Genomic DNA, 26082 nt, shown 5'->3' on the forward strand with positions numbered 1-26082 from the left:
GCACTCCTTACAGTAGCCAGGACACGGAAGCCACCCAGGTGCCATTGACAGAGGAATGGGTAAAGAAGGTGTGCAGTGGAATACTACTCAGTCATACAAAGGAACAAATCGGGTCATTTGTGGAGACATGCGTGGACCTAGAGACTGTCATATTAACTGAAGTAAGGCAGCCACAGGAAAACAAGTATTAGGGATTAACACATATATGTGGAATCTGAAAAAACTGGCAAGGAGTATCTTATTTACAAAGCAGAAACAGAGACACAGACAGGGAACAAAAGTACAGATTCCAAGGGGGAAAGGGAGGGGATGGATGACCTGGGAGACTATACACACTGTTGATACTACATACAGAATAGATAACTAATGAGAACCTGCTCCATAGCACAGGGAACTCTGCCCATGCTCTGTGGTGACCTAAGTGGGAAGGAAATCCAAAAAAGGCGGGTATACTTATACATATAGCTGATTCACTTTGCTGCACAGCAGAAACACAACGTTGTAAAGCACCTATACTCCAATAAAAATTATTGTAAAAAAATCATTAAAAAAAGAAAAGCAGCAGCGATTCCTTTTTACCTGCTCCACCAAAGGGCGTCAGCATGGGATCCTGTCACAGATGGGGCCCCTCTGCTGTGCCCGGAGATTCAGGGGTCACTGAAGCCCTTCTGGTCCAAACTGTCTACAGTTCTGAGATGTGCCCCTTGTAAGACACTCTTCTTCTTTTCTGCTTTCTTCCCCTTCCTCCCCACTACCCCCCAACTCCATACACTAATGTCTGCCATCAAAGTTCTTTGCCCATCACTGGCCTGGCTGGGTTGGAAACACAGACAAGAGAAGCCAAACCTGCATTTTCAAAGCATCAGATTACATGGGTCTCATCTCTGAGCACCCACGTCCCTCTTTGGCAGAGCCCTCCTCTTTGTTAGGGCTTCCCAGGTAGCGCAGTGGTAAAAGAGCCTGCCTGCCAGTGCGGGACACACAAGAGAAACAGGTTCGATCCCTGGGTCAGGAAGATCCCCTGGAGAAGAAAATGGCAACCCACATCAGTTCCATGGACAGAGGGGCCTGGTGGGCTACAGTCCGTGGGGTGGCAAAGAGTCGGACACAACTGAGCGACTGAGCATGCACGCCTCCTTGTTAAATCTGGTGTCAGCTCATTAGCAGTCCCTGGAAATCCTGAGTGGAATCTGGGTAAAAACTTAATGCAGCAAGCACACACTCAAGCCTGCTGAGGGTCAGGGCTGGGCTAAGAAGCCAGGGTACAGGCACGACTGGTTGGCAGCCCGTACATAGGCTCTAGAAACAGAACAGGAGACGCGGCAAAACAATGTAAGGTGGATGGCGTGAGTTACCCCGACTCGATGAGAAAGGCCTGGAGTTGAGATGGGGTCACTCATTCGACAACTCCTGAGGAGCTTTGGGATCTGGAAAGGACACTGGTAAGATGTGCATGCCCGTTACTGCCCCACCAAGCTGAAGGTGGGGGGCATTCAGGGGAGGGTGTGCGTTCTCCATGCCTCCCGCTCCCCCTCCCAAGCCGCCCCCCTAAACCCCCGCCAAGATGCCGGGGAACAGTCTGGGAGCTTGGACCTGCTGCTTGGGTGGCCCTCACTCCGCCTGACCCTGGCTATGCAAGTTACTTAACCCTCTTTATGTCTTGGGGTTCATTATCTGAAGGGTGGGGGTAACGGTAGGACTTAGCTTACGGTGATTATGGGGATTAAATGAGGTCAGAAGCGCCACATCTTAGAGGGGAGCCTGGTGTGCTGTCTGTGCCAACCAAGGGTTTGCTCTTCCCACCTGTGTGCCCTGCAGACTCCCAAGGAAGTGCTGGAGGCTGATGTGGAGGAAAGGCTTCCAGAGCAGGAAAGTCAGGCAGAGCCCACTGCAGCTTCAAGCATGCAACGGAGAGGGCCATGCAGGGGGCTTATCTCCCTGAACACGGTGGCCTCTGCAAACTGAACTTCCTTTCATCAAAAAATCTCTGACGTGTGAAATATCCCTGGTCTGGTGCCTTATCAAGGTAATAAGCGAACAGTGCTAATTTTTCAGTTTCATCACAAATTAAACACTGTTCTACTTACCACAAGGAGGGTGGATTTGCCGTCAGGCTCTGTCTGAAAAAAACATATATTTTAAAATCGTGGCTACTGGTAGGACACACACACCCTCCCCAAAGACGGGTGTCTGTACACTATCAGTACGCATTCACCTGTGCCTGGGAGGAACCAATCAAGTTTAGGGTTATGGAGTAGGGGTCCCTGCCAAGGGGGCTTACCTACGATTGATATAACGTCCTTATTTTTGAGATGAGGAAATGGAGATGCAAAGACTTTAAGTGGGTGTCCTCAGTGTTAGCCAGCTTGGGAAACAGTGACCACAGCCCACGGTGACGGGGGACAGAACTGGGGAGGCAGAAGAGGCAAGTGTCCTTCGGGTTGCTGGGCTGGGCTTGGTCCTAGATTAGGCATGTCTCTTCATGCATGCAGAGTCTGTAAATAATTGTAAAATGTTCGGGGAAGCAGACTTCACTCCTAGCAGCCAAAATTGCCAGTCCAGACACCGAGCTCAGGAAGGATTCCTTGTACCCAGCAGTCAGATTCTTACGGGGAATGCGAGCTGGGCTGTGGCGTCCTGAGGTTTCTCTGCAGAAGTCTGATTAAGGTAAGCGCATGTTTCAGAGGGCACTCATTCTCTGCGTTAAAGTTGCGCTAAATGGGTCACAGGACTGATGTGAGGACACAACCAAGTTATGAGATCAGGCCCAGGGTGTGTACAATTAATGTTATAAGAAGGGTGGTGAGACACTGGAGTTTTAAAATCTGCTTTTAATTTGTGTTGCCTCACTAAATTATCGGGCGATGTTAAACAGGATTCTTAGCTTCTCAATGCTCAAGTTTCTTCAGGAAGAATGAGAATTGTGAGTGTGGATTAAAGGTTTTTTTTTTCTTGTTTTTACAGCTTAAAGAACCTAAAAAATTATAATAATCTGAATTGTATATATCAGATGAGGAAATTGAAGCCCACAGAAAGTCAAGGGAGTAGTCTAAAGCCACACAGCTAATAACAGAACTCCGGGGACCTGGTTTATGGATCCCATGCCCTTTTCCTAAAGTTCCATACTTATTTACAAAATGCTTTCAAATGTTTAGATGAACGTTTTCACGTTGTCGAACCGACAAGACCACGTTTAAAAAGTAGGGATCAAATTTCTGAGCTATTTCTCTCTATATCAGATGCTGCCTACAGCTCTGGCTGGCTGACACCTTGATTCCTTCAAGAGAACAATTCCTACAAAGTAGAAAGTAGACATTTCTACTTTCTCAATAGTAGTTGAAAATGCAGACTTTAAAAACCAGACCATTCACATCTCTGGATTTGAGTCTTCAGACCGTGATCAGGTGGAACGGGGCCTGCACATGTGACGCCTTCCCCTGTTTTGAGCTTGGTCTGTCCGGGGGGGCCTTTTCAAAATGCGCTGGCTCACTGTCATAGATGGACTTGATGACTCTGCAGGCCACAGAGGGAGGTGTGTGTTGTGTGTAGACAGAGCGTGAGGTTTTGGAACGAGTTGAGCCTGGGTTTGAGGTCTAATTCTTTCAACACTGATTCAGCAACTATTCACGAGAGGGCTCTTATGAGCCAAATCCTGCATTGTGAGACCTTGGTGGGTCATTTAACTTCCCTAAGCCCCAGTTTTCTCTTCTGTTAAAAGTATAAACCCTTCCTTTTAGCATTGTTCTCAGAATTAGAAATACGGTCTAAAACTGATTTCACTCATAGGAAGCATCAGTAAATGGTGGCTGCTATTCTTTTTTTTTAATAGAAGGATAATTGCTTTACAGAATTGTGTCGTTTTCTGCCAAACGTCAACATGAGTCAGCCATGGGTATACCTATGTCCCCTCCCTCTTGGAGGGCATGCTGCAGATATCGGAGAGATGGACAGTATATGCTCAGTAAATGGACAAACGGAAAACCAGACCAAAAGGGAGAGACAAAGGGACAGTTAAAACATAAGAGAGAAGGGAGAAAACTCTTGAGTAAAGAAATAGCTTATTTATCACCTTTGGAGAAAACCTACAAGTAATTAAAAATATGTGTGTGTATGTATGTACACACGCTATATTATTTGCTCTCTTGGAATCCTAAAATAGCAGAAGTAGAAGGAACTTAAACATTCTCTAGCTGAGCGCTCTTGCTTAAGAAGAAACAGGCCAAAGGGCACGTGGCTTGCGAAGGACTCATCCGAGTTCAGGACCCAGACCTCCCTGTTCCCTCTCGCCACCGTGGCCGCGGGGGTAGGATGAAAAACATTTTTAGAATGCAGCGAAAGGTAACTGACATGACGACTCCTCCAAAAGAATGCTATTCTGAAGGTGCTGCTGAAGGTCCTAGTTAGAATAAAGGCAGGATTTTTAAAGGCTCTGGCGTCTGTGAGTTGCTTCCGCCCCCTGCTGGTGAGGAGAGAGAACGTCAGACCTGGGCCTGCAGAGGGTGAAATTTCAAGTTACCAGGGGACCACCTCCCCCAGGAGCCATGCAGAATCCTCCAGATCAGAGAGGAAAAGACACACAGATATTTGGGGAAGAAGGTGAGACTGGGGGAAATGCAGAAACATTACATAACACCCTGTTGACGCTTAAGAAAAAGAGGGGATGTATCACCACAAAGGTAATTGTGCATTTATTGTGTGTGTGTTAGTGGCTCAGTCGTGTCCGACTCTTTGCGACCCCATGGTCTGTCCATGATATTCTCTAGGCAAGAACACTGGAGTGGGTAGCTGTTCCTTCCTCCAGGGGATCTTCCCTGCCCATGGATCGAACCCGGGGCTCCTGCATTGCAGGTGGATTCTTTGCCTCCTGAGCTACACCTTTTATTATTTGAAGAAAGTCTTGTTAGTTCCTGTCAAGTTTTGAATAAGGCTGGGGAGAGAGGGAAAAAAGGGTTTTTACCTTTTACTTCACATACCAGAGATTTTTGTATTTTTCATTTTCATAATAATTTTAAATACATTTCTTGTTAAATTTTTTTTGGTTTCAGTATGGCCCAAGAAACCAAAAAAATTTTAAGAAGAAATGTATTTTTTAAAATTATTATGAAAATGAAAAATGCAAAAATCTCTGGTAAGAAACCAAAAAAATTTTAAGGAGAAATGTATTTTTTTAATTATTATGAAAATGGAAAATACAAAAATCTGTGGTATATGAAGTAAAATCATGTTATTTCCCACTGGACTTCATATCCTTTAGGCTCACTCTTACAATCTGGTCGGAGCACACGGCATAGAGGGCGCTGCGGCCCCTCGGGTGACACTGCCCTCTGCTGGTCATGGGGACAGACGCACAAGGCAGACTCGCTAAAATCCGGACTAAAAGTAAGACAAGGCCTTTCGTTACCTGTTTGTGGTAAAATCTCTTGGCTTGACTATTAAATCCCTTTTTTTCTGATTCTGGAATTATCAAAGGCTGATATTTATAAGGAATGGAGGATTGTGTTGGATATGCAGCAGTAAAACCTAAACAATAAAAACAGAATAAAAATGAGCTCAAAACAAAGAATGACTGACGCATGCACAAAACACAGAGCTATACGTTAACATTTTAAGTGGAATAAACGAGAAACCTGCCTTTGGACAAGAGATAAACGTGAAGCTGGATTTTCTTAAAGGCCCTCTTGGTAGTGTTTTGGTGTTCCCCCCTCCCCCTCCCCAGCTCTTAAACTAGTGAGACTTCGTCACACAGCCGAAGCATTTTGTCCCAGAGAAGAGGAAGGATCTGACAGGAAAGGCAGTCTCGCCAAGGAGAAACGGGACACAAAACCGTCTGGGGCAGCCTTGAAGAGAAGCCAGGCAGGGGAACAGAGAGCCTTCGCTCTTCCTCAGCCCGGAGTCACGGGTGAGCAATGCACCATAAAGATAAAGCGGGGTTGATGAATCTCAGAATGGGGCTCCTGGTCACTCTTCAGGACACAATGCAAGACAAATATGTTTAGGTTTCTGCTTTGAGCAGACTTGGGATGAAACAGCAGAAGAGGACCATTTATAGAAGACAAGTTTTTATCTGTCTGGATTGTGAGGTGTCAACGATATATAAACTCCGCCTTTTTCTCCCACTCCCCATGAATGGTGCAGAGAAAAGACAGCTGCACAGAGAAGGAATTCTGGAGGCCCGCACCGGGCTCCCCTCAAGCAGTTTCCTGAGTGCCGATCAGCACAGGCACACGAGAAAGCTCCCCAAGGCTGGGAAGACACTCAGCTGAAAAACATCAGGGTGGGATAACAAGGCCTGAACACGGGGAACAGCAGCCACTCTCGTCCCCACAAGTCAGAGTGGAAAACCTCATAATTCGTGCAACAGAAGGAAAATAGGCAGAAGGGTTTTGCCTCAGAGATAGGGCAACATTGTGTGCTGTGTGCTCAGTCACATCAGACTCTTTGTAGCCCGCCAGGCTCCTCTGTTCATGGAATTTTCCAGGCAAGAATACTGGAGTGGGTTGCCATTTCCTTCTCCAGGGGAATCTTCCTGACCCAGGGATCAAACCCTTGTCTCTTGTGTTTCTCCTGCATTGGCAGATGGCTTCTTTACCACCGTACTAGCTGGGAAGCCCAGGGCAAAATTACCCTTAGACTAAGTGTTGCTCTGGTTCCAGCTAATGAAACTTAAAAGCAAGACTTGAAAAGGTCAAACTGTTTCCAAGTTATTCAACTGCATCCCAGAACAAAGCATAACAATTTGTAGGACTACTAAAACATACAGTACTCAACAGGTAAAACTATCTGGCATTTGATTAAAAAAATTGATGGGCATGCAAAGGAAAAAAATACAATTCATAGTGAGGAAAAAATAAACAAGTGATCAAATCCAATTCAGAAATGATATAGATGACAGAATTCAAGAACATTATTACATTATTAATAAAACATTATTACAATAATAATTGTATTAGATATGTTCAAGAAGGTAGAAAAAAGATTGAACACATTAAGAAGGTACACGGGAGACATAAAGTTTGATTTGGATCTCAAAATCAAACTCCTGAGGGTGAAAACTAAAAAATCTGAGATTAAAAATACACTAGATAAGGGGCTTCCCTGGCAGTTCAGTCGTTAAAGAATCCACCTGCCAATGCAAGAGAGCTGGGTTCGATCCCTGGGTCAGGAAGATCCCCTGGGGAAGGAAATGGCAACCCACTCCAGTATTTTTGCCAGGGAAATCCCATGGACAGAGGACCTGGTGGACTACAGTCCATGGAGCCGAAAGAGTTGGACATGACTTAGCAACTAAACCACCACCACAAGATAAGATTAACAGTAGACTAGATACTGCAGAAAAAAAAGATGAGTGAACCTGACGATGTTGAAATAGAAACTATCCAAAACAAAACACAGAGAGAAAAAGGACCAAAAAAAATAAATACAGAGTATCAGTGAACTGTTTGGAAATGTCAAGGAACATACATGCACCTGGGCTCTCCAAAGAAGCAAGGTGGGAGAGCGGAACTAGGAAAAAAAATGTCAAGAAAAAAGCGGCTGAAATTTTCCAAATTTGATATAAATAAACCCACAGACCCAAGAAAGTCAGTGAACCTCAAGCACGTGACATAAGAAATAAACTATTCCAAGGCACATAATAATCAAATTTCTTTTTAAAAGAAGTAGAAAATGTTAAAATCAGGAAGAAGAATAAAAAGACACATTATACACAAAGGAACAAATATATTTACTGTCAGAATTTTGTAAAATACCAGAAGGGAAAAACTGTCACTCTAGAATCCTGTACCCAGTAAAAATATCTCTTAAAGATGAATGCCAAATAAAGATTTTTGATGACACGCAAAAACCGAAAGAATTAATCACCAGCAAACTGGAACTATAAGAAATGAAAAGAGTCCTTCAGGCAAAAGAAAAACGATACCAGTGAGAAATCTGGAACTACATAAAGGAATGAAGAGTGCTGGAAATAGTAAATATGTAGGTAAATGTAAAATTTAGAACCTTGAGTATATATTGATACATTTAGATGTAAATATAATATTTGAATCATTCCTAAACTAACTATTTAAAGCAAAAATAAAACTAATGTGGCATTTATAATGTATGTAGAAGTTTGATAACAACAGCTCAAAGATGCATATTGATGTATATTGAAGATGTGTATTATAAACTCTATAGTACAGATCAGCAAATGTTTTCTGTAAGGGCCAGATAGTAAATATATAAGGCTGTATAGTCTCTGTTGCAGCCATTCAACTCTGCCATTATAGAGTGAAAGAGCCACAGACAGCGCATAAACAAATAGGCGTAACTATGTTCCAATTAAATTTTACTTATAGAAACAGGCAGCGTGTCCGATTAGGCCCCAGTGGCCAAAGTTTGCAATCCTCGCTCCAAAGCAACACTATGAAAACACTGCAGAGTTATTCCTAAAACGCCAACAAAGGAAAGAAATAGAAACAAACAAACAAAAAAATATATATTCAATACAAAAACATCCAGAAAGCGTAAATAAAGAACAGATGGGGCTGAGACTTCCCTGGTGGTCCGGTGGTTAAGCATCAGCCTTCCAAGGCAGGAGATATGGGTATTGCTTTGGGGAACTAAGATTCCCACATGCTCTGGGGCAACTAAGCCTGTGCGCTCCAACTTCTGAACCTGAGTGCTCTAGAGCCTGTGTTCTGCAGCTAGAGAAGCCCCCTTACGACAACCAGAGAAAGCCCGCACGCCGCAACAAAGACCCAGCGCAACCAAAATCTTTCTAAAAAATTTTAAAAAAGAGCAGATGAGACAAATAGAAAGCTAATAGATGGTAGGATTAAGCTCACACACCAATAATCACATTAAATTTAAAGTCTAAACATTCCAGTTAAAAGACAGAGATGGTTGAGATGGATAAAAAAGAAAGACCTAACTACATGGTGTATGCAAGATACAGACTCTAAATATTGATATAAACCCAGGATTAGGTTAAAAGTAAAAGTATGAGGAAAAGATACACTGTCCTATCAAAACAAAGCTAGATATTAATGTCAGACAAAGCAGATTTCAGAGCAAAAAATATTATCTGCAATAGAGAGGGTATAGTAATTTCATAATGATAAAGCATTCAATTCCGAAAAAGAATATAACAATTCTAAACTCTGATATACTCAGTAACAAGAAATTCAAAATATAGGAAATAAAAAATGATAGCACTGCATGAAGAAATAGAAAATCTACAATACTTGTCAGAGATTTCAAAATCCCTCCCTCAATAATTTAAACAAGTAGGTAGAAGATCAATAAAGATACAGAGACTTGACAATACAATTACCTAACTTGACCAAACTGACATTCATAGAACACTTCACCTATCAGTTCTATACAATCTATTCTAGAAAACTGAACAGAAAAGCTCTTTCCCAAATCAGTCTATGAGGCCACTTATTATCCCGATACCAAAACCAGACAGAGTTACTACAGGAGGCGAGGGGGAATCATCATAGATCATTAACTCCCATAAATATACATGCAGAAATTCTTATAAAAATGCTAGCAAATTAAACTCAACAGTACACAAAAAAGATGATATGCCATGATGAAACGAGGTTCATCCCTCACTTGATAGATTAACATTTGAAAATCGATGTAATTCACCATATCGACAAACTAGAAAAGAAAAACTATATGATCATCTCCACAGATGCAGAATGGAATCACATAATACGTACTTTTTTTGGTCTGGATGATTATACATTTTTGGGGGGAGGGGCTTCCTTGTGGCTCAGATGGAGAGTCCGCCTGCAATGCGGGAGACCCTGGTTTGATCCCTGGGTCGGGAAGATCCCCTGGAGAAGGGAATGGCAACCGACTCCAGTGTTCTTGCCAGGGGAATCCCATGGACAGAGAAGCCTGGTAGGCTACAGTCCATGGGGTCGCAAAGAGTCGGGCACGACTGAGCAATCAACACACTTTCATAACTTTAACTTTTTAAGAAACTGCCAAACTCTTTTCTAACTTTGTTGCACTTTTGCACATCTCCACTATGAGTGTATAAGAATTACTGTTCTTTCACATCCTCTGTGACAATGGGCAGTCTTTCAAATTCCAGCCATTCCTTTAGGTGTGTAAAGGCATCTTACTGTGGCCTTAATTTGCATATGCTTATTGGATAATGAAGCAGAGCGTCTCTTCATATGCTAATTGCTACTTGCTTCTCCTTTTTTTGTGGTAAAGTGTCTGTGTAGTAGATGGAAATAGCACTTTATAAAACTCAGTGTTCTGTGATTAAAAGCAAACCCTAGCAAACTAGGAAAAGAAGAAAATTTCCTTAATCTGATAGAGGGTATCGATGACAAAAGCCTGTAGCAAACATAATTCTGAAAGATTTCTCTTAAGATAGAGCATGAAACCGGGCTGACTGCTTCTGCTCAACATTTTCCTGAAGGACTCTGACCAGTGCAGAGGCTGAGAAAAGCAAATAAAAATATATAAGATGAGAAAAGAAGGAAATAAAGCCGTTTTTATTCTTAGATGATAAGGTTGTATATGAAGAAATTTCAAAAGAATCTGTAGGTAATGTATTAAACATAATAACTGAATTTGGCAAGGTCAGTATACAAAAAAATAATTTATTTTATTTTGATACCAGCAGCAAGCAATTACAAAATGAAATGAAAATAGTACCATTTACAATGGTATAAAAATCAAATGCTTAGAACAGATATGTAGAAGATATGCAAGTCCTCTACATAGATAACTATAAAACGTTATTGGGAAAAATTTAAGAAGACTTAAATAAAAGAAAGGATATACATGGACTGGGGGACCCAATGCTGTAAAGATGTAAATTATCCCTAACTTGACTTCAAGAATCAATGCAATCTAAATCAAAACGACAATAGGGATTTTTTTAGGACATTAACGTGCTGATTCTAAAATTTATATGGAGGGACCTGCCACTGCAGCGGACACGGGTTCAGTCCTGGTCTGGGAGCTGAGATCTCACAAGCCAAGGAGCGACTAGGCCCACATGCTGCAAATGCCGAGCCCAAACCAGTGCTCCACAAGAAGCTGCCACAATGAGAAGCCCGCACACCACAAGTAAAGAATAGCCGCCACTCACGAAACCAGAGAAAGCCCACGTAGAGCAACCAAGACCCAGTGCAGCCGTAAATAAATCAATAATGAAACTTATATGGAAATTGAGTGCAGCCAAGAGTAGCCAAGATAAATACAGTACATGGTTGAAGGACTTATGCTACTAGATTAAAAAAAAAGCATGTTATATAGATACAGTAATTAAGGGTGGTATTTGAACAGCCTAAAGAATACAGAAGCAGACCTGCATATACATAGACACGGTTTACAACAAAGATAGCAATACGGAGTGGCCGGAAAAGAATGCTCCTTCAATCAATGGTGCTGGGTAATTAGATATACATATTGAAAACAATAGATTTGGACATTTTCATATCATACACACAAACAACTCCAAGTGAATCAGAGGTCTAGACATGAAAGGTAAAATAATACAGTTATTAGAAAAAATCTATTTTGAGATAGGCAAAGATTTTTTAAATAGGACAGACATATACACTACCTATGGGGCTTCCCTAGTGGCTCAGATGGTAAAGAATCTGCCTGCATTGAGGAAAATCCAGGTTCAGTTCCTGGGTTGGGAAGATTTCCTGAAGAAGGGAATGGCTACCCACTCCAGTATTCTTATCTGGAGAATTTCATGGACAGAGGGGCCTGGCAGGCTACAGTCCATGGGATTGCAAAGAGTTGGACACTGAGCAGCAATTTCACTTTCATACACTAACTAAAAGGCGAAATACTGATATTAGTAAAATGGGCTATAGTAAAATCAAGAGCTCCTCTTTATTAGTGCACCACCAGTCCATCCTGGAGGAGACCAGTCCTGAATAGTCATTGGAAGGACTGCCGCTGAAGCTGAAGCTCCAATATTTTAGCCACCTAAAGTGAAGAACTGACTCATCTGAAAAGACCCTGATGCTGGGAAAGATTGAAGGTGGGAGGAGAAGGGGACGCCAGAGGATGAGATGGCTGGATGGCATCACCGACTCAATGGACATGAGTTTGAGTAAACTCCGGGAGTTGGTGATGGACAGGGAGGCCTGGCGTGCTGCAGTCCATGGGGTCGCAAAGAGTCGGACATGACTGAGCGACTGAACTGAACTGAAGAGAATGTAAAGGAAAGTCACAGACTCAGGGAAGTTATTTACATATAGCCAAAAAGGATGTATTTCTAGTATGTTTTTAAGGACGCCTAAGAAAAGAAAAACCCAATAGAAAAAGCTTGAACAATCACTTCTCCAAAGAGAATATCCTAAAGATAAGCCAACATATGAAAAAGTGCTCAATCTTACTAACCAAAGGACAATACAGATTAAGAGCATGAGCTAAAAATGATGGTGACGATGTGGAGCAATTGGAATTCTCATACACCGCTTGCAAGGAAGTAAAATTGGCACATCCACTTTGGAAAACTGGTAGTATCAAATAAGCTGATCATAAACGCAGGGACCCGGCAATTCTCCTAGGTATAGACCCAAAGAGTATATACACGTATGTCCCAAAAGACAAGAAGAAGAATAGTTATAAAAGCTTTTAGTCATGGCTCAAAACTGGAAACAATCTAAATGTCCTTCAACAGTATAAGAGAGAAAAAATTTATAGTACAGTCAAAGAAAAACTTCACAGCAATGAAAACGAACTAATTACTAATAACATGAAACATGAAGTTACATCTCTCAAACATAACATAAGGGAAAAAAGCCTGAGAGGAAAGAGTTCATACTATATGATTCATACTGACTCATCTGAAAAGACCCTGATGCTGGGAAAGATTGAAGGTGGGAGGAGAAGGGGTCGACAGAGGATGAGGTGGTTGGATGGCATCATGGACTCAATGGACGTGAGTTTGACTAAACTCCAGGAGCTGGCAATGGACAGGGAGTGTATGTATGATTCCAATTTATAGGAAGTTCAAAACAGACTAAAGTAATTAAAGTAACCTGACATTAAAAGTCAGGTGAGCTATGGTGTTGACACTTGCAGAGAAGAGGGACAGTGCCCATGAAGGGGCAAGACAAGGGCTTCTGGGATGCTGTGGAGTGTCTGTTTCTGGGTCTGAGAAGTGACTCTGTAAGTGGTGGTTTCTTTGTGACCATTAGGCTGTACAATTATGATTTATTTTCTGAATATACCGGAAGCTTCAATTTGAAAGTATTCAAGAAAAAGAGACAGCAATATATCAAAAGGTGGAAGGAAGAAAGGTCCAGCTCTGGGCCTGACAGCAGCAGAGACTGTAGAAGCCCACCAGGGAGGTGGTAATAACCACCCCCTCCAAAAGAAACAGTGGTGGAGTAAGTGAGGATGTCAAAATTTGCAGCCTCAGCCATGATTCCCCAGGTCCAGGTGTAGTCCAGGATTGGTGCATACTAACAGAACCATGGCATCACCGACTCTGTGGACATGAGTTTGAGTGAACTCCGGGAGTTGGTGATGGACAGGGAGGCCTGGCGTGCTGTGATTCATGGGGTCGCGGAGAGTCGGACACGACTGAGCGACTGAACTGGACTGAACTGAACAGAGGAGTGCATGGGCTGAGAGAGAGCATCTCCCCCCTGCAGCATGGGTGGCCATGACCGCATCACCTCTCTCCGCTGAGAAAGATCCAAACCTGGAAACAAATCATTTGTGTCAAAGTTTCCAACAACCCAGCATGGTGGGGGCTTGGGTTCAGTTTTAGGAAATAAAGTAAGATCTCTTCCTCCTTCTCTCCCCTCCATCCTTTCTTCTCGTAGTTTCTTTCCAATCATCACCCTCGAAGCAGTGGAGGGATGACTAAAGCAATCTAGTCGATATCCTCAAGGACAGCCTTGTGGGTATAAACCAGCACTTAAAATTCCCCTAAAATTTGCTCTTGCATACTTAAATGAACACACGTCAGGAGCTTGCTCCTCCCCTCCCAAAGACCTCTGTTACAAAGTTCACCAGACCTTTCTGTACTTTGTTAGCCTTCCTGGAATACTTTTTGCCAGAGTGTTGATCTTTTCGTGTGGAGTTGTCCATCTTAGCAAAGTTCTGTGAGTTCCATTTGATTGATGAAAAACTTGACTACATGTTCTTCTAAGCACCTGAAACAGCAAAATACAGCATTTGTAGGAATCATTTCACAATTTTGTTAACTGTGTTCATTGGGTTCTGTTGTATATGCTGGGTAAACAGAAATCTGGTGGGTAGAGGCCGAGATTTACCAATTTCTATGACCCTAAATCCCACACTGCACTGCCTGTGGTAGGAACTCTGTAAGTGTTCTTTGTTGATGTTGTTTACAGAGCTCCTGAAGGCTTGAATTTTACACATTTATCTTATTGATATAACTCACATTCATGGTGATTCATTAATTCAAAGTACACAACTCTAAGTTTTGGTGAGTGTTTACAATTGTGTAAATACCACCCAAATTAAAATATCTTCATCTCCCCAAAAGCTCCCTACGTCTCTTTGCAGTCAACACCCACCCCCCAACTCTGGCATCTGGCAACCCCTGCTCTGCTTTCCGTCACAATAGGTGCCTTTACAGATGTCATATATGTGTAATTATACAGTATAGACCATTTTGTGTCTCTTCACTTAGCACAACGCTTTTGAGATTCTTCCATGTGGTTGGTGTATCAGTAATTTGTTATGATTGCTGTACATCCTCACCAACACATCTGGTAAATCTTATTAATTTTAAATTAAAAGATGCTTGCTCTTTGGAAGACAAGGTATGACAAATGTAAACAACATATTAAAAAGCAGAGACATTACTTTGCCAACAAAGGTCCGTCTAGTCAAAGCTATGGTTTTTCCAGTGATCATATATAGATGTGAGAGTTGGACCATAAAGAAGGCCGAATGACAAAAAATTGATGCTTTTGAACTATGGTGTTGAAGAAGATTCTTGACAGTCCTTGGACTTCAAAGAGATCCAACCAGTCCATCCTAAAGGAAATCAGACTTGAATATTCGTTGGAAGGACTGATGCTGAAGCTGAAACTCCATTACTTTGGCCACCTGATGCGAAGAGCTGACTCATTAGAAAAGATCCTGATGCTGGGAAAGATTGAGGGCAGGAGGAGAAGGGGACGACAGAGGATGAGATGGCTGGATGGCATCACTGACTGAACGGCCATGAGTTTGAGCAAGCTCCAGGAGATGGTGAAGGACAGGGAGGCCTGGCGTGCTGCAGTCCATGGGGTCTCAAAGAGTCAGACACGACTGAGTGACTTTCACTTTCACACATGGTGAATCCAGAGCAGTTTTTATTCTGAGAATAATTTATCTCCATTACTAAGACATGATGTTTCTACGGACTCTACCTAATCAGTCCTCACCTAATATAGTGTCTCTCACTCTGGTTTGTGGGAACATCAAGTAGTTCCAGTTTTGTGTAAGAAAGACCCAGAAATTGTTCAGGTGATGGGATGAACTGGGCGATTGGAGTCGACATTTAATCACTACTATGTAAAACAGGTAACGAAGGAGAACCTACTGCACAGCACAGGGAGCCCTACTCAGTGCTCCGCGGCGACCTGAGCGGAAGGAGACATAGGAGAGTGGGACACGCATGCGTACAGTTCCCGGGCCTCACGCTGCGTTCGGGGACTCTTTCCCCAGTCAGCTTCTTCGCGTGCATGTGTCCGTCGTTTCTCTTCCTGTTTCTGAACTTCTTCTGTGCAGGTCTGTCCATCACCTGTAAATTCCAGCCGCTTTGTTCGCCCTGAATCCTGACTTCTATCTCCCCAGCTCAGATAGCTGGACTTTGGGTGGGTTTCCCTCTCCCTCACCTGTGGCCTAGAAACTCTCTCCAGCATTACCTGGAGCAGTTGTGGGGCTCACCTTGTTTTTCTTTTCTCAGGGATTACAGAACTGGGGTCCCTGTTGTTCAGTGTCTAAAAGCCATGCTTCATGTATTTGTTTTTAGTCATTAACAGCAGGAGCGTAATTAAATTTTCAGAGTTAACCTTTCGTAAACAGACTTGAGTTTTATTTTGTTCATCTTTTTTCCCCCCTAAGTAATTTACAACATTTATAAATGCTAGTGAATGAAGGATGGAATAAGTGATGCTATAGTTTACCAATTCTTTGGTCCTCAGTATTTATTGTTCACTTTATTCTATCACCCTCACAGCAGTAATTCTCAATTCTTTTTGGTTGACAATCTGTACTATTTAATATAATTTTTGGCAAAACAGTCAAAGAAATTTAAAACAACAGAAATAAGTCAGTATTGATCACACAATCACTACTTCAGTATCAGAATCCCTTTTAGGGTCTATAAAAGCAGCCACTACTCACTTATACCTTTCAGTACACTATGGCTGTCTTGGTAAGAGCCATCAGTTTCCCTGGCTGCAGTAAAGCTGTAAGTTTTTTAAGGCATTAGAGTGCCAGAATTGTGGGTGATTAGAAAAAACTAAACCTTCCTATGACCGTGGTGATATGTGCATATTGTCCAGTTTTTGGAAAGATAAGAAGTTTAAAAGACTTAAAAAACAATCCATTCCTACCACCCAAAGACACCATGATTAACAATGCTTTCCAGCCTCCTTACTGCATACCTGTGAAGCCAGGATAAGAGAAGGTGCAGCCCAGGTGTGAATGGAGCACTGCCCAGGTGTGCCTCACTGGTGCACTTGCTTCTATAACTGTTCATGACAGGACGTCACGGGCCTGGAATCTAAGAAAGAGCAATGAAGATATGCCACCTTCCTCATCAACAGCATGTGTTCAAGCAGTTCTCAGGTGAGGGCCAGTGCAATGATCAAGAGTATCCATTCCTGTGTTCAAGGTTAACAGTCCTGGGTTCTGCCACTTAATAGTTCTGATTTTGAATGAGTCACTTGACCTTTTGAATCCACTTTCTTCTCGATAAACTTAGATTGGTAACAGTACCTTCTTCTTAAGATGCTTGTGAGAATTATATATGATGCTCCACAAGAAGTAGTTAATGCTGCCTGGCCTACAGTAGGCTTTTATTAACATTAGGTTTTAATATATGCACACTGATAATATATTAACAGTTTAAAATAATAGCTATCATTTCTTGAGCCCTAACACTCCTAGATGCCTTTATAGAATATTTTATACAATCCTTCAAATAATCCAGTGAGGTATTATCCCCATTTACAGATAAGAAAACTGGTGGTCGGGGGAGGGGGTTATGTGACTTACTCAAGGTCATACCACAAGTCAGAGGCAGAATCAGACTTTGAACCCAGAAGTCTGACTTCTGCTTACTCTGAACCATTCGAATAATCTCTAAAGCAGCACACATTAAATGTTAGCATGCTAAATGTTGACACTGATCACCCCTGAGTGTGTATGATTGGTCTCATAAAAACTAGGATATTGCGTAGGGTTTTCAAAATGTCATTTTCCCAGGATGTTGGGGTTCCCCAGAACTCAGTTTGAAAATTCCTGAGGCAGTTCACTGTTAAGAGTTCTAATTGCTAGAAAAGTTCCTGCCTGAATCAGCTCAGAAGAAGCTTCACTCCTCTTCCACATTGGTGAGTTTTGAAATGTAGGTCACAGCTTAACAGTCTTTTGTGAAGTTATTGCTACGTGAATATATATGTATGCTGGGTCACAATATAAAATCCATTTCTTACCATGGATCACGGTCAGAAAGGTTAAAAGACACTGTTCTATGTGACTATTCTTCAGATATTTGATGGCAGCGGTCATAACCTATCTCCTAAAAACTAGTCATCTTCTCCACAAGGGACCTCTTCGGCTTCTGCAAAACACTTGTAACATGGGGATTCTTCCCTTTGCTATACTGGGCACCATCTCACCCTGTCACCAGATTCATCTGGGTCTGTCCTCAAACTGCCTTTGGGATGACTTCCTTGGCTACGCTCTCTTGGGAAGCACCACCCATGTCTCTCTAGCCCTACCTGACTCTGCTTTATTTTTCTCAAAGCACTTTTCACTACCCACATTATATTTTATATATAATATATAAAATATTCTTTGTTTATGATCTTCATCTATAAAACATTCATCACTGAATCCCCAGACTGTTTCCTGGCACACAGCAATTGATCAATAAATATTGGTGGCTTGAATGAATGGATGAATACTAGAATAGACACATTTTATCTAGAATGAATGGGCTTCCCTTGTGGCTCAGCTGGCAAAGAATCCGCCTCCAATGTGGGAGACCTGGGTTCAATGCCTGAGTTGGAAAGATATCCTGAAGAAGGGAAGGGTTACCCACTCCAGTATTCTGGCCTGGAGAATTCCATGGACCGTATAGCCCATGGGGTCATAAAGAGTCAGACATGACTGAGTGACTTTCACTTCACTTCTTCATCTAGAATGAATACAGATGTACTCATAATATAACTCTTCCCATCAGGAGCTAAATTCTTTAAAGATTTAACTCACATGACTACAACTGTAGGCATGTTTTAATTCTACCATCTCTGTTAAAAAAAAACCAAAACCTTTCCGTCTGAGCCACCAGGGAAGTCCCATTTATCTTATAGTATTACATATTTCATACATTTAAATGTGTATATTACTGTACAAGTATACCAATATATACTAATATATCACATATTCTGTTACCTTTTATGTAATTTTATGGGGTTTACATGAGTAGTTTTGACTATATGAGATTTTTATTGATTCAGTTATAATGCTATAGTGCATCTTGGAAATATTTTACATTTTTCTAAGCACTCTCAGGTAAACAATCCATTTGATATTTTTCTTTAGCTGAGAAAAGTGTTTCTAAGAGCTGGAAGAAACTTTAGGAGCTGGCTAGTGCCCAGGTTCGATTCCTGGGTCGGGAAGATCCCCTGGAGAAGGAAATGGCAACCCACTCCTGTATTCTTGCCTGGAGGATTCAATGGACAGAGGAGCCTGGCAGGCTACAGTCCATGGGGTCACAAGAGTCGAACTCGACCTAGCCACTAAACCACCACCACCACCACCACCACCACCAGTGATCTCTAGATTCCAATCACACCCTTTCGTTTTACAGATGAGTAAACCAAGGCGACCAGCAAGGAGGAGGACCACCCAAGGAGATGGAGCGGACCTGGGATTAGACCTTAGCTATTTGCCGTCCACCTGCTGCCAGATGCCCCCAAATGTTTGTACACTCGCCTGGACTGAGGCGGGTGAATCAGTAGCCTACGCCCCTCACCGGAGCTCCACGGGGAAGGCATGCCCTGGTTATTATCGCCACTTTTCAGGTGGGGACTGTGAGGGCACACTTCCAGGGAGGGGAACTTCCAACAGTGGGTGCTTCAGGCTGTCGCGGTACCACCTAGGTTGGCATCGGAATTACGCACGGGGCAGGCGGGGATCTCAGTCGGCGTCTAATGCTGTGCGCCGGGTCCTCCTCCCCACGACCCCGGCATTCGTCCCCCAAAAGGGACGGCTTCCTACCTGGGCTGAATCTGACCGGCCGGCCTCCTTGTCGCTATGGCAACCACAAGCCTAGCATTCTAGCTGCCACCTTCTGCCCGCTTCCTGATGAACTCGAGCCAATGGTATCCTCCGTTTCTTTAGCGTGAAAAGTTGTTGGCCAATGATCAGAGGCATTTCAAAAACCGTTGGGAAGCGGCCAAAATTTGGGGGTTCAGGTTAACTACGTCAGGATGGGCGTGGAAACTTAATACGGGCTTATCTAGACAACCCCCTAAATCTCGTGATAGACGCAAAGCCTTAGAATTTTGCTCACCCAGGAACCCTGCTTCAAGGAATAAACCTAAGAGAACTAACATTCATTGAAGCCCTCTTTATGATAGTCAAAGAAAAAAGACTTATAACGGGCAACAACATACAAGGACAACCATGGAGTTGCCCAGTTCCACGGGCAATCAGTGATCTTGTCACTCCCCCACTTAGAACCCTCCAAGGGCTCCTTTTTAAACTATGGGTGAAATCCAAACATCTTCATGTCCCCAGCCCGGCCCTCTGATCTCAGCTCCTCCCTCCCACGCCCCCAGAAAAATCTCGCACCTGCCACGCTGTCCTTTGGGCAGCTGCTACGGTTCTGTCAACCTCGTTCAGCTGACTGGTGTTCTCTCTGAGCTCACTCGGCGTCAGGGTCTGCACCACAACCGCCTCTTTCTCACTTTTGAGGTCTCTGTCCAAATATCATGTCTTCATCTGTAACGCAGGCGTGAGCCCAATGCCTCACTCAGCGGGTTGTTGAGAGGATCTGGAATGAAATGTGAAAAAGCGAAGCTCCCTGCACCTGTTAATTATTTTTTAAAATACATTTTATTTTTCAAAAAATTAATTTTTAGTTGAAGGATAGTTGCTGTATGATATGTTACAGGTGTGAAGTATAGTGATTCACGATTTTTAAAGGTTATACCCCATTATAGTTCTTATAAAATATCGGCTAGATTGTTGTTCAATATAGTAAACAATATATCAGTTCAATGACAAGGATATATTGTTCAGTATATCCTTGAAGCAGTTAGAACTACTACAGTGGTATATTACGGAAGCATTCATCAAGTGCTAGGCTTATGGGAGGACTTTTAAGCATTGCTATTGGAAGGACTGATGCTGAAGCTGAAGCTCCAATACTTTGGCCACCTGATGCGAAGAGTTGACTCATTTGAAAAGACCGTGATGCTGGGAAAGATAGAAGGAGGGAGGAGAAGGGGACGACAGAAGATGAGATGGTTGGATGGCATCACCGACTCAACAGACATGAGTTTGAACAGGCTCAGGAGCTGGTGATGGACAGGGAGGCCTTGCGTGCTGCAGTCCAGGGGGTCGCAAAGAGTCGGACACGACTAAGCGACTGAACTGAACTGAGATGCAGATGTTGCCGGAAGGGTGTATGGTGCTGCCAACAGGTGTTCCAGGAGGACAGGCAAGGAGAGATTTTTTTTATGGCCTCGGGGCTTTGGTGGGAAGGGGGAACCGGGCCTTGAAGGATGTGTAGGATTTGAATACCTGGTGAGATCGTAGGGTGGGGGAACAGCGGGAGCAAAGCCCGGGAGAGGGCTCCGGGGGTAAAGGCTGGGGGCAGGACACCCGGGCAGGCTGCCCACCTATAAGGGCAGTTGCAGTGAGCAAGTCACCCGGAGCCTTCCAGACCCAGCCCGACGTCCTCCCTGTGGCCGCTAGAGGGGCCCCTCGCCAGGTGAGCTCGCTGCTCCAGCGGGGCACCGCCTCCCCAGGGCTCGCCCCCTACGCGTCCAGCGAGCTCCGCGGTCCAGCCAATCAATGCCCGAGGGCTGTGCCGCCCGCCTCCTCCTCGAAGCCACTCGCCGGCTCCAGATGCGCGTCAGCTTTTGACTGACAGGCGGTCTGGCAAATCGAATCGCGACTCTGGAAAGCACAACACAGCAGCCGCTCTGCATCTCTCGAGTCGGGGAAGGAATTTAGGAGGGCTGTGCCTCCGGCTTGCTCGAGGAGTCCAAGTCGTGTCTCGGAAATCACTGATCGGTGGGCCTTAGCGGAAACGCCGCCGGTGAGTAGTGATTTAGACTTAAGGCGGGGGTGGGGATGGGGTTGAATTCAGCCTTTGGTTTCAGGAAAAGCCAAGGCGTTTGTGATCCTCTGACGTCCCCCCAGTATACACATCTTCCTTCTTGCTGTCACCAGCCTTGTCAGTTTGGGTCTCGTTGCCTCAGAATGCTGCTTTTTTTTTTTTTTTTTTTTCATTTTCGCATCGAGGAGAGGGCCATGGGTTTGCCTTAATAAAGGCGATGCCAGGCTTGACCAAATCAGGAAGTGAAACGGAGTGACTTCGTCACAATTGTGCCTATACACACCGGCTCGGGCTTCCAAGGGACAGCAGATAGTGGAGTTAGCAGGTGGATGCCGAGGGGTGGGGGTGGGGGACGCATTCTTGGCCCGTGCTGGCCACTGGAAGTCATTTTCAGCGCATTGGGTGGGGACTGAAGAGTGTAACCCTTTCGTGAGCCAAAGCCCAGGAAAGGGAAAGCGCTTACCCTGTAACTGGCGCTCAGCAACCAGAAGCTGAACCGGCAGGTGGTGGGAAAAGACGTGTTTGAATTATTTCTTTAGATAGAGCCAAATTCTAATACAGACCCTCCTCTTACAGCCAAGACCGATAGTTCTCTAATCTAGGAAACCTACTTTGTGGGTTGGTGAAATAATTCTCAGATGAGAACTAGGGGGTGGAGTGAAAGTCATCCCTTAGTGGATTTATCTTTCCCTTTTTGAGTCAGGGACCCCCATGCTCACGGATGGCTCTGTGGGCCTCAAACTTAAGAGGTGGTGAGCAACACAGAGTTGGTTTTCTTGCCTCTGGGGCATATGTTTGACCTGGAAAAGTGTTTTGCAGTCTGGAAAAGAAAGTCATTAGGCAAAGAATGTGTGCCTTATAAGGGAAGACAGCTTGCATAGAATTCCTCCAAGGCTTTCTGTCCAAAATGCTACCTAGCTGAAGGGCGAGTTTTCTATCTTTGTGGGCCCTGATGCCTCAGAGGCCTGGGGTTCCTGAGGCAGAGAGGGAAGCTGCTTTTTAAAAGATAATTAAATGAGAGCAAGCGCAGCCACCACAAAGGAAAGCACATACAGAAACCCACCTGGAGAAACCAGTTGATCCGAAGGAGGTTAGGAGGCCTGGATTCCCATCACCCCCTTGGCACATCCTGTGGCTTCTCTGACGTGCTGTGGGTGGGGCTGGCTCAATGGGTTTTATCTCTGGAGTTGCGGTGGGTGAGGCCTGAGTAAGCCATTCCCTTCTCGATTGTGAAGCAGCCATGGTGTACCAGGTGCTTCACTGGCCTGTCTAGAGCCAGTCAGTAGGTATGTATGGAGGTCCCCATGCCAGGCTCTAGGCTAGATCCTGGGAGACAGCAATCAAACAGGGGATTCAGCAAGCAGCTTCCCAGAATTTTTGCTTCACTGCCCCTTCAACTCCAGGTTGAAAGCCTCTAGGAGTGTCTCAGAGGTTGAAGGAGCCACTCTTCCTTTCTAAGGCATAAAAGTATAGTGAAGAATAATTATGCTTTTCACAAGATTACACACATTCATAGGGCTTTACAGTCAGGGATGTCTGGTTATGGGATTTGAGTTATAAGCTTGTCTGATAAGTATATTTCAGGTATATATATATATATATATATATACACTGATTATATAACCTCGTCTAGAGGCAGCAGCAGTCATTTAACTCTGAGGCTCTTTGACAAAGTGAGCCTGGGTTAAATGGTCTTTTGGGTTAAATGGTCTTTGGGCTGCCCTTGGCTTGAGCCCTGCATCTGATGTCTCCCAGACACTGAGTGCAATGTTAGTCCTGTATCATAGGACTGTGCTGTTCACACCAGGAGCCAGAATCCCTGGGCCTGGGACTAGATAACAGAAGGAACTGGAGGCTACTGGTAGGATGATGGTGGTTTAGTCGCTAAGTCATGCCCGACTCTTTGCAGCCCCATGGACTGTAGCCCAACAGGCTCCTCTGCCCATGGGATGCAAGAACACTGGAGGGATGGCCGTAGGAGGTATCTTTCTGATGCCTTGAAGTAGGTCAGAAACTTTGTTTGGAATGTAGTAAACCCTCAAATATTTGTTGCTTGAGACAAAGAAAGGTGTATTCATAGGTGAATTAAGTAAACTGGTAAGAATAAAATTAATAATAACTGATATTCATTGACCATTTGCTGTGCATGCATTTTGTATGCATTATTTCACCAAATTCTCACAATAACACATGGATGTGGAATATCCATATTTCATAGCAGGGGAAACTTGCTGAAAAGTTAAATGACTTGGCCAAGGTAAAACAGGTAAGCACACAACAGGTCAAAAGTAATGTAAAATATTTTTATATTAATATGACAGGCTTTGCAAGTATAATACTCATTTGTATGCTTATATATATATATTTTTAACATGAACCTCAAAGAAACCCTTAGCACTTGTGGTAGGTGTTTTGGCCATGCTCCCCAAAACACTAGGGGTGTACTTTCTCTTTCTTCTCATTTGGTAGAAAAGCTTGAGATGCCCTAAAAATGTCAGTCCATGAAGTTAATGAGCATTTCCATCATTGCTGGTTTTACTTAAGGCCATATTATTACCCCTGTTCTACAGGTGAGGCAGCTGAGACTCCCAGAGGCAAAATGATCTGGTCCTTTAGGTCTTCTGCCTCCTGGTCCGATGTTATATCACCCTAGGCAGACCCTCAGGAGCAGGCCAGTTTGTCCATCTTCCGTGGAGATAATTTTTCTTCTCATTCCTTTTTCCTAAGTCAGAATGCAGATGGTTTGTTTTTCATGGCAGAGGAAATTTTTTCTTTCATTTTTTTTTTTTTGGAGTCCTAGAGAAGTAGATACAGGCAATGTTCTTATGTCGGGGAACCTATGGAAAGGTAGCATTTAAATTAGGATATGATAGAAGGAGGGCTTCCCTTGTGGCTTAGATGGTGAAGAATCTGCCTGCAATGCAGGAGACTACAGTTTGATCCCTCGGTCAGGAAGATCCTCTGGAGGAGGAAATAAATGGCAACCCACTCCAGTATTCTTGCCTGGAGAATTCCATGGACAGAAGAGCCTGGTGGGCTACAGTCCATGGGGTCACAAAGAGTTGGACACGACTGAGCGACTAACACACACACACATATGATAGAAGGAAGAAAGTGAAGGAAAAGAGGAAAGGGGATTTTAAAGGACTGGAGAAAATGGTTTTGAGGTAGGTGAGCCATATCTTTATTAAGTGGCCAAAGGCACGATGGTAATTTTTTAAATGGCCTCACTTCTCATGGCAGTTTGTGTTTCGTCCTAATAATCATCTCTTCTCAGGTAACAAACCCGGCTCAATGTTTCATTGTACATACATTTTTAATGTTCTTCCCCTCCTGCTAGGGCACCACGAGAATCAGGAAACGCGTCCCCGTCTGTCTGCCTGAGAAGAAACCTAGAAACTGGCACGTCTCTGAGTGAAGATGAGGAAAAGGCTGTAAATTGGCCCGAAGAGCCTTGAAGTATTCTTTCCATGTGAGAAGGCGATGGCTGGTGGAAGGAGGTGAACCTCCCCGGGAAAGATGGCTTAGCAGCACCTCCAGCTACGGATCAAGGCCAGCTGGTCTGTGCCTTTAGCCCACCATGGATGGAGCTCACGGTGCAGCCCTGCAGCTCCAGCAGCTCCTGCCCACAAGCAGTGCCAACCCCCTGAGAGAGGCTTCCTTCTCCTACAAGGCAAGAGCTTTTATTATTTTTTAGGTTGGGGGTTTTATATTTTTCTAATGAGACAGTCACACGGGGCAGTATTGGCTAACAGATACATCCAGGGTGTGCATGCTTATCACTGGCAGAAACAGGCAGCCCCTCCATGTGTACTAGAGAATGTGTAATCAAAAGAAATGGTCACTGAAATACATAAAAAGGAATTCATTCCCAAGAAGGTTTGACTTAAAAAAAAAAAACAAAACACCGGCTCTGTTACTTGGAGACAACCTTTGTTCCTGTTTCTGTAAATTTCCTTCCTGTCTTTTTCCGCTATTACTAATTTGGGGTTGGAGAGTTTTGTATCTTGGTTGTTTTCCTTAACCTTGTTGATGGACTATTTCCCTATGTCACTGAGTGGTGTTTGGGAGTGTGCTTTCTGAATGATTGCCCAATCTGTTGAGCTGCTGTATCAAAATTTGTGGGTCAGAACCTCCTATTGTTGGCTGTTTAGATTGTTTCTAATCTGGGGTGACTGTAGATGCTACCGTGAACATCCCAGAGTGCAGGCCCCTTTGCTATCTCTAAGAATTGTTTAACTGAGAGAGGCAGTTTCTCCCCACGTAGCAAGGTCACAAGTGCCAGAGCATTGAAAATACAGAAAATAAGAACGTAGAGTTCATATAATTGGCCTTGTGGTGAATGTTTGTCTATTTGCCAAATAGACAAACACAGAATCTGAGAAGACGTAGAACACGCTCCCTGATGAGGTGTCTAATAAGTTTTCGTTTTTATCCTCAATTCAGTTATATATTGCAGAAATATCTTCCTGCGAGAACAAAGATAAATAAGTCACAGTGACTCTCCCAAAAAGCTTAAGAATTGAGGTGTCAGACAGGCATGCGAACAAAGG

General features: G+C 43.7%; 2 protein-coding genes across 3 annotated transcripts in view; one reads left to right on the forward strand and one right to left on the reverse strand.

Annotated features, from left to right (window-relative positions):
• The window catches only part of STPG1 (sperm tail PG-rich repeat containing 1), a 62288-nt gene extending 39633 nt beyond the window's left edge, over positions 1 to 22655 (reverse strand). Inside the window, exons 1-5 of one of the 2 annotated variants that reach the window (XM_088843568.1) lie at positions 22593 to 22655; positions 20035 to 20236; positions 16617 to 16735; positions 14007 to 14144; positions 5402 to 5520 (exon numbers count right to left, since the gene is read on the reverse strand). In XM_088843568.1, the coding sequence (XP_088699694.1) occupies positions 5402 to 5520; positions 14007 to 14079 (192 nt within the window). In that variant the 5' untranslated portion in view covers positions 14080 to 14144; positions 16617 to 16735; positions 20035 to 20236; positions 22593 to 22655. Of the gene's footprint in view, positions 1 to 5401; positions 5521 to 14006; positions 14145 to 16616; positions 16736 to 19458; positions 19546 to 20034; positions 20237 to 22592 lie in introns of those variants that run through there. The other variant, XM_088843563.1, reaches the window with a different exon arrangement.
• Positions 22656 to 24950: 2295 nt separating this feature from the next.
• Positions 24951 to 26082, forward strand: part of NIPAL3 (NIPA like domain containing 3) — a 49633-nt gene continuing 48501 nt past the window's right edge. Inside the window, exon 1 of the mRNA XM_055397501.2 lies at positions 24951 to 25202. Coding sequence (XP_055253476.1) covers positions 25110 to 25202 — 93 coding nt within the window. The 5' untranslated portion in view covers positions 24951 to 25109. The remainder of the gene's footprint in view (positions 25203 to 26082) is intronic.

The sequence above is a fragment of the Moschus berezovskii genome, chromosome 2 (assembly GCF_049115385.1).
Source record: "Moschus berezovskii isolate FMDL1 chromosome 2, NW_MosBer_1.0, whole genome shotgun sequence".
In the NCBI taxonomy this organism is placed as follows: domain Eukaryota; kingdom Metazoa; phylum Chordata; class Mammalia; order Artiodactyla; family Moschidae; genus Moschus; species Moschus berezovskii.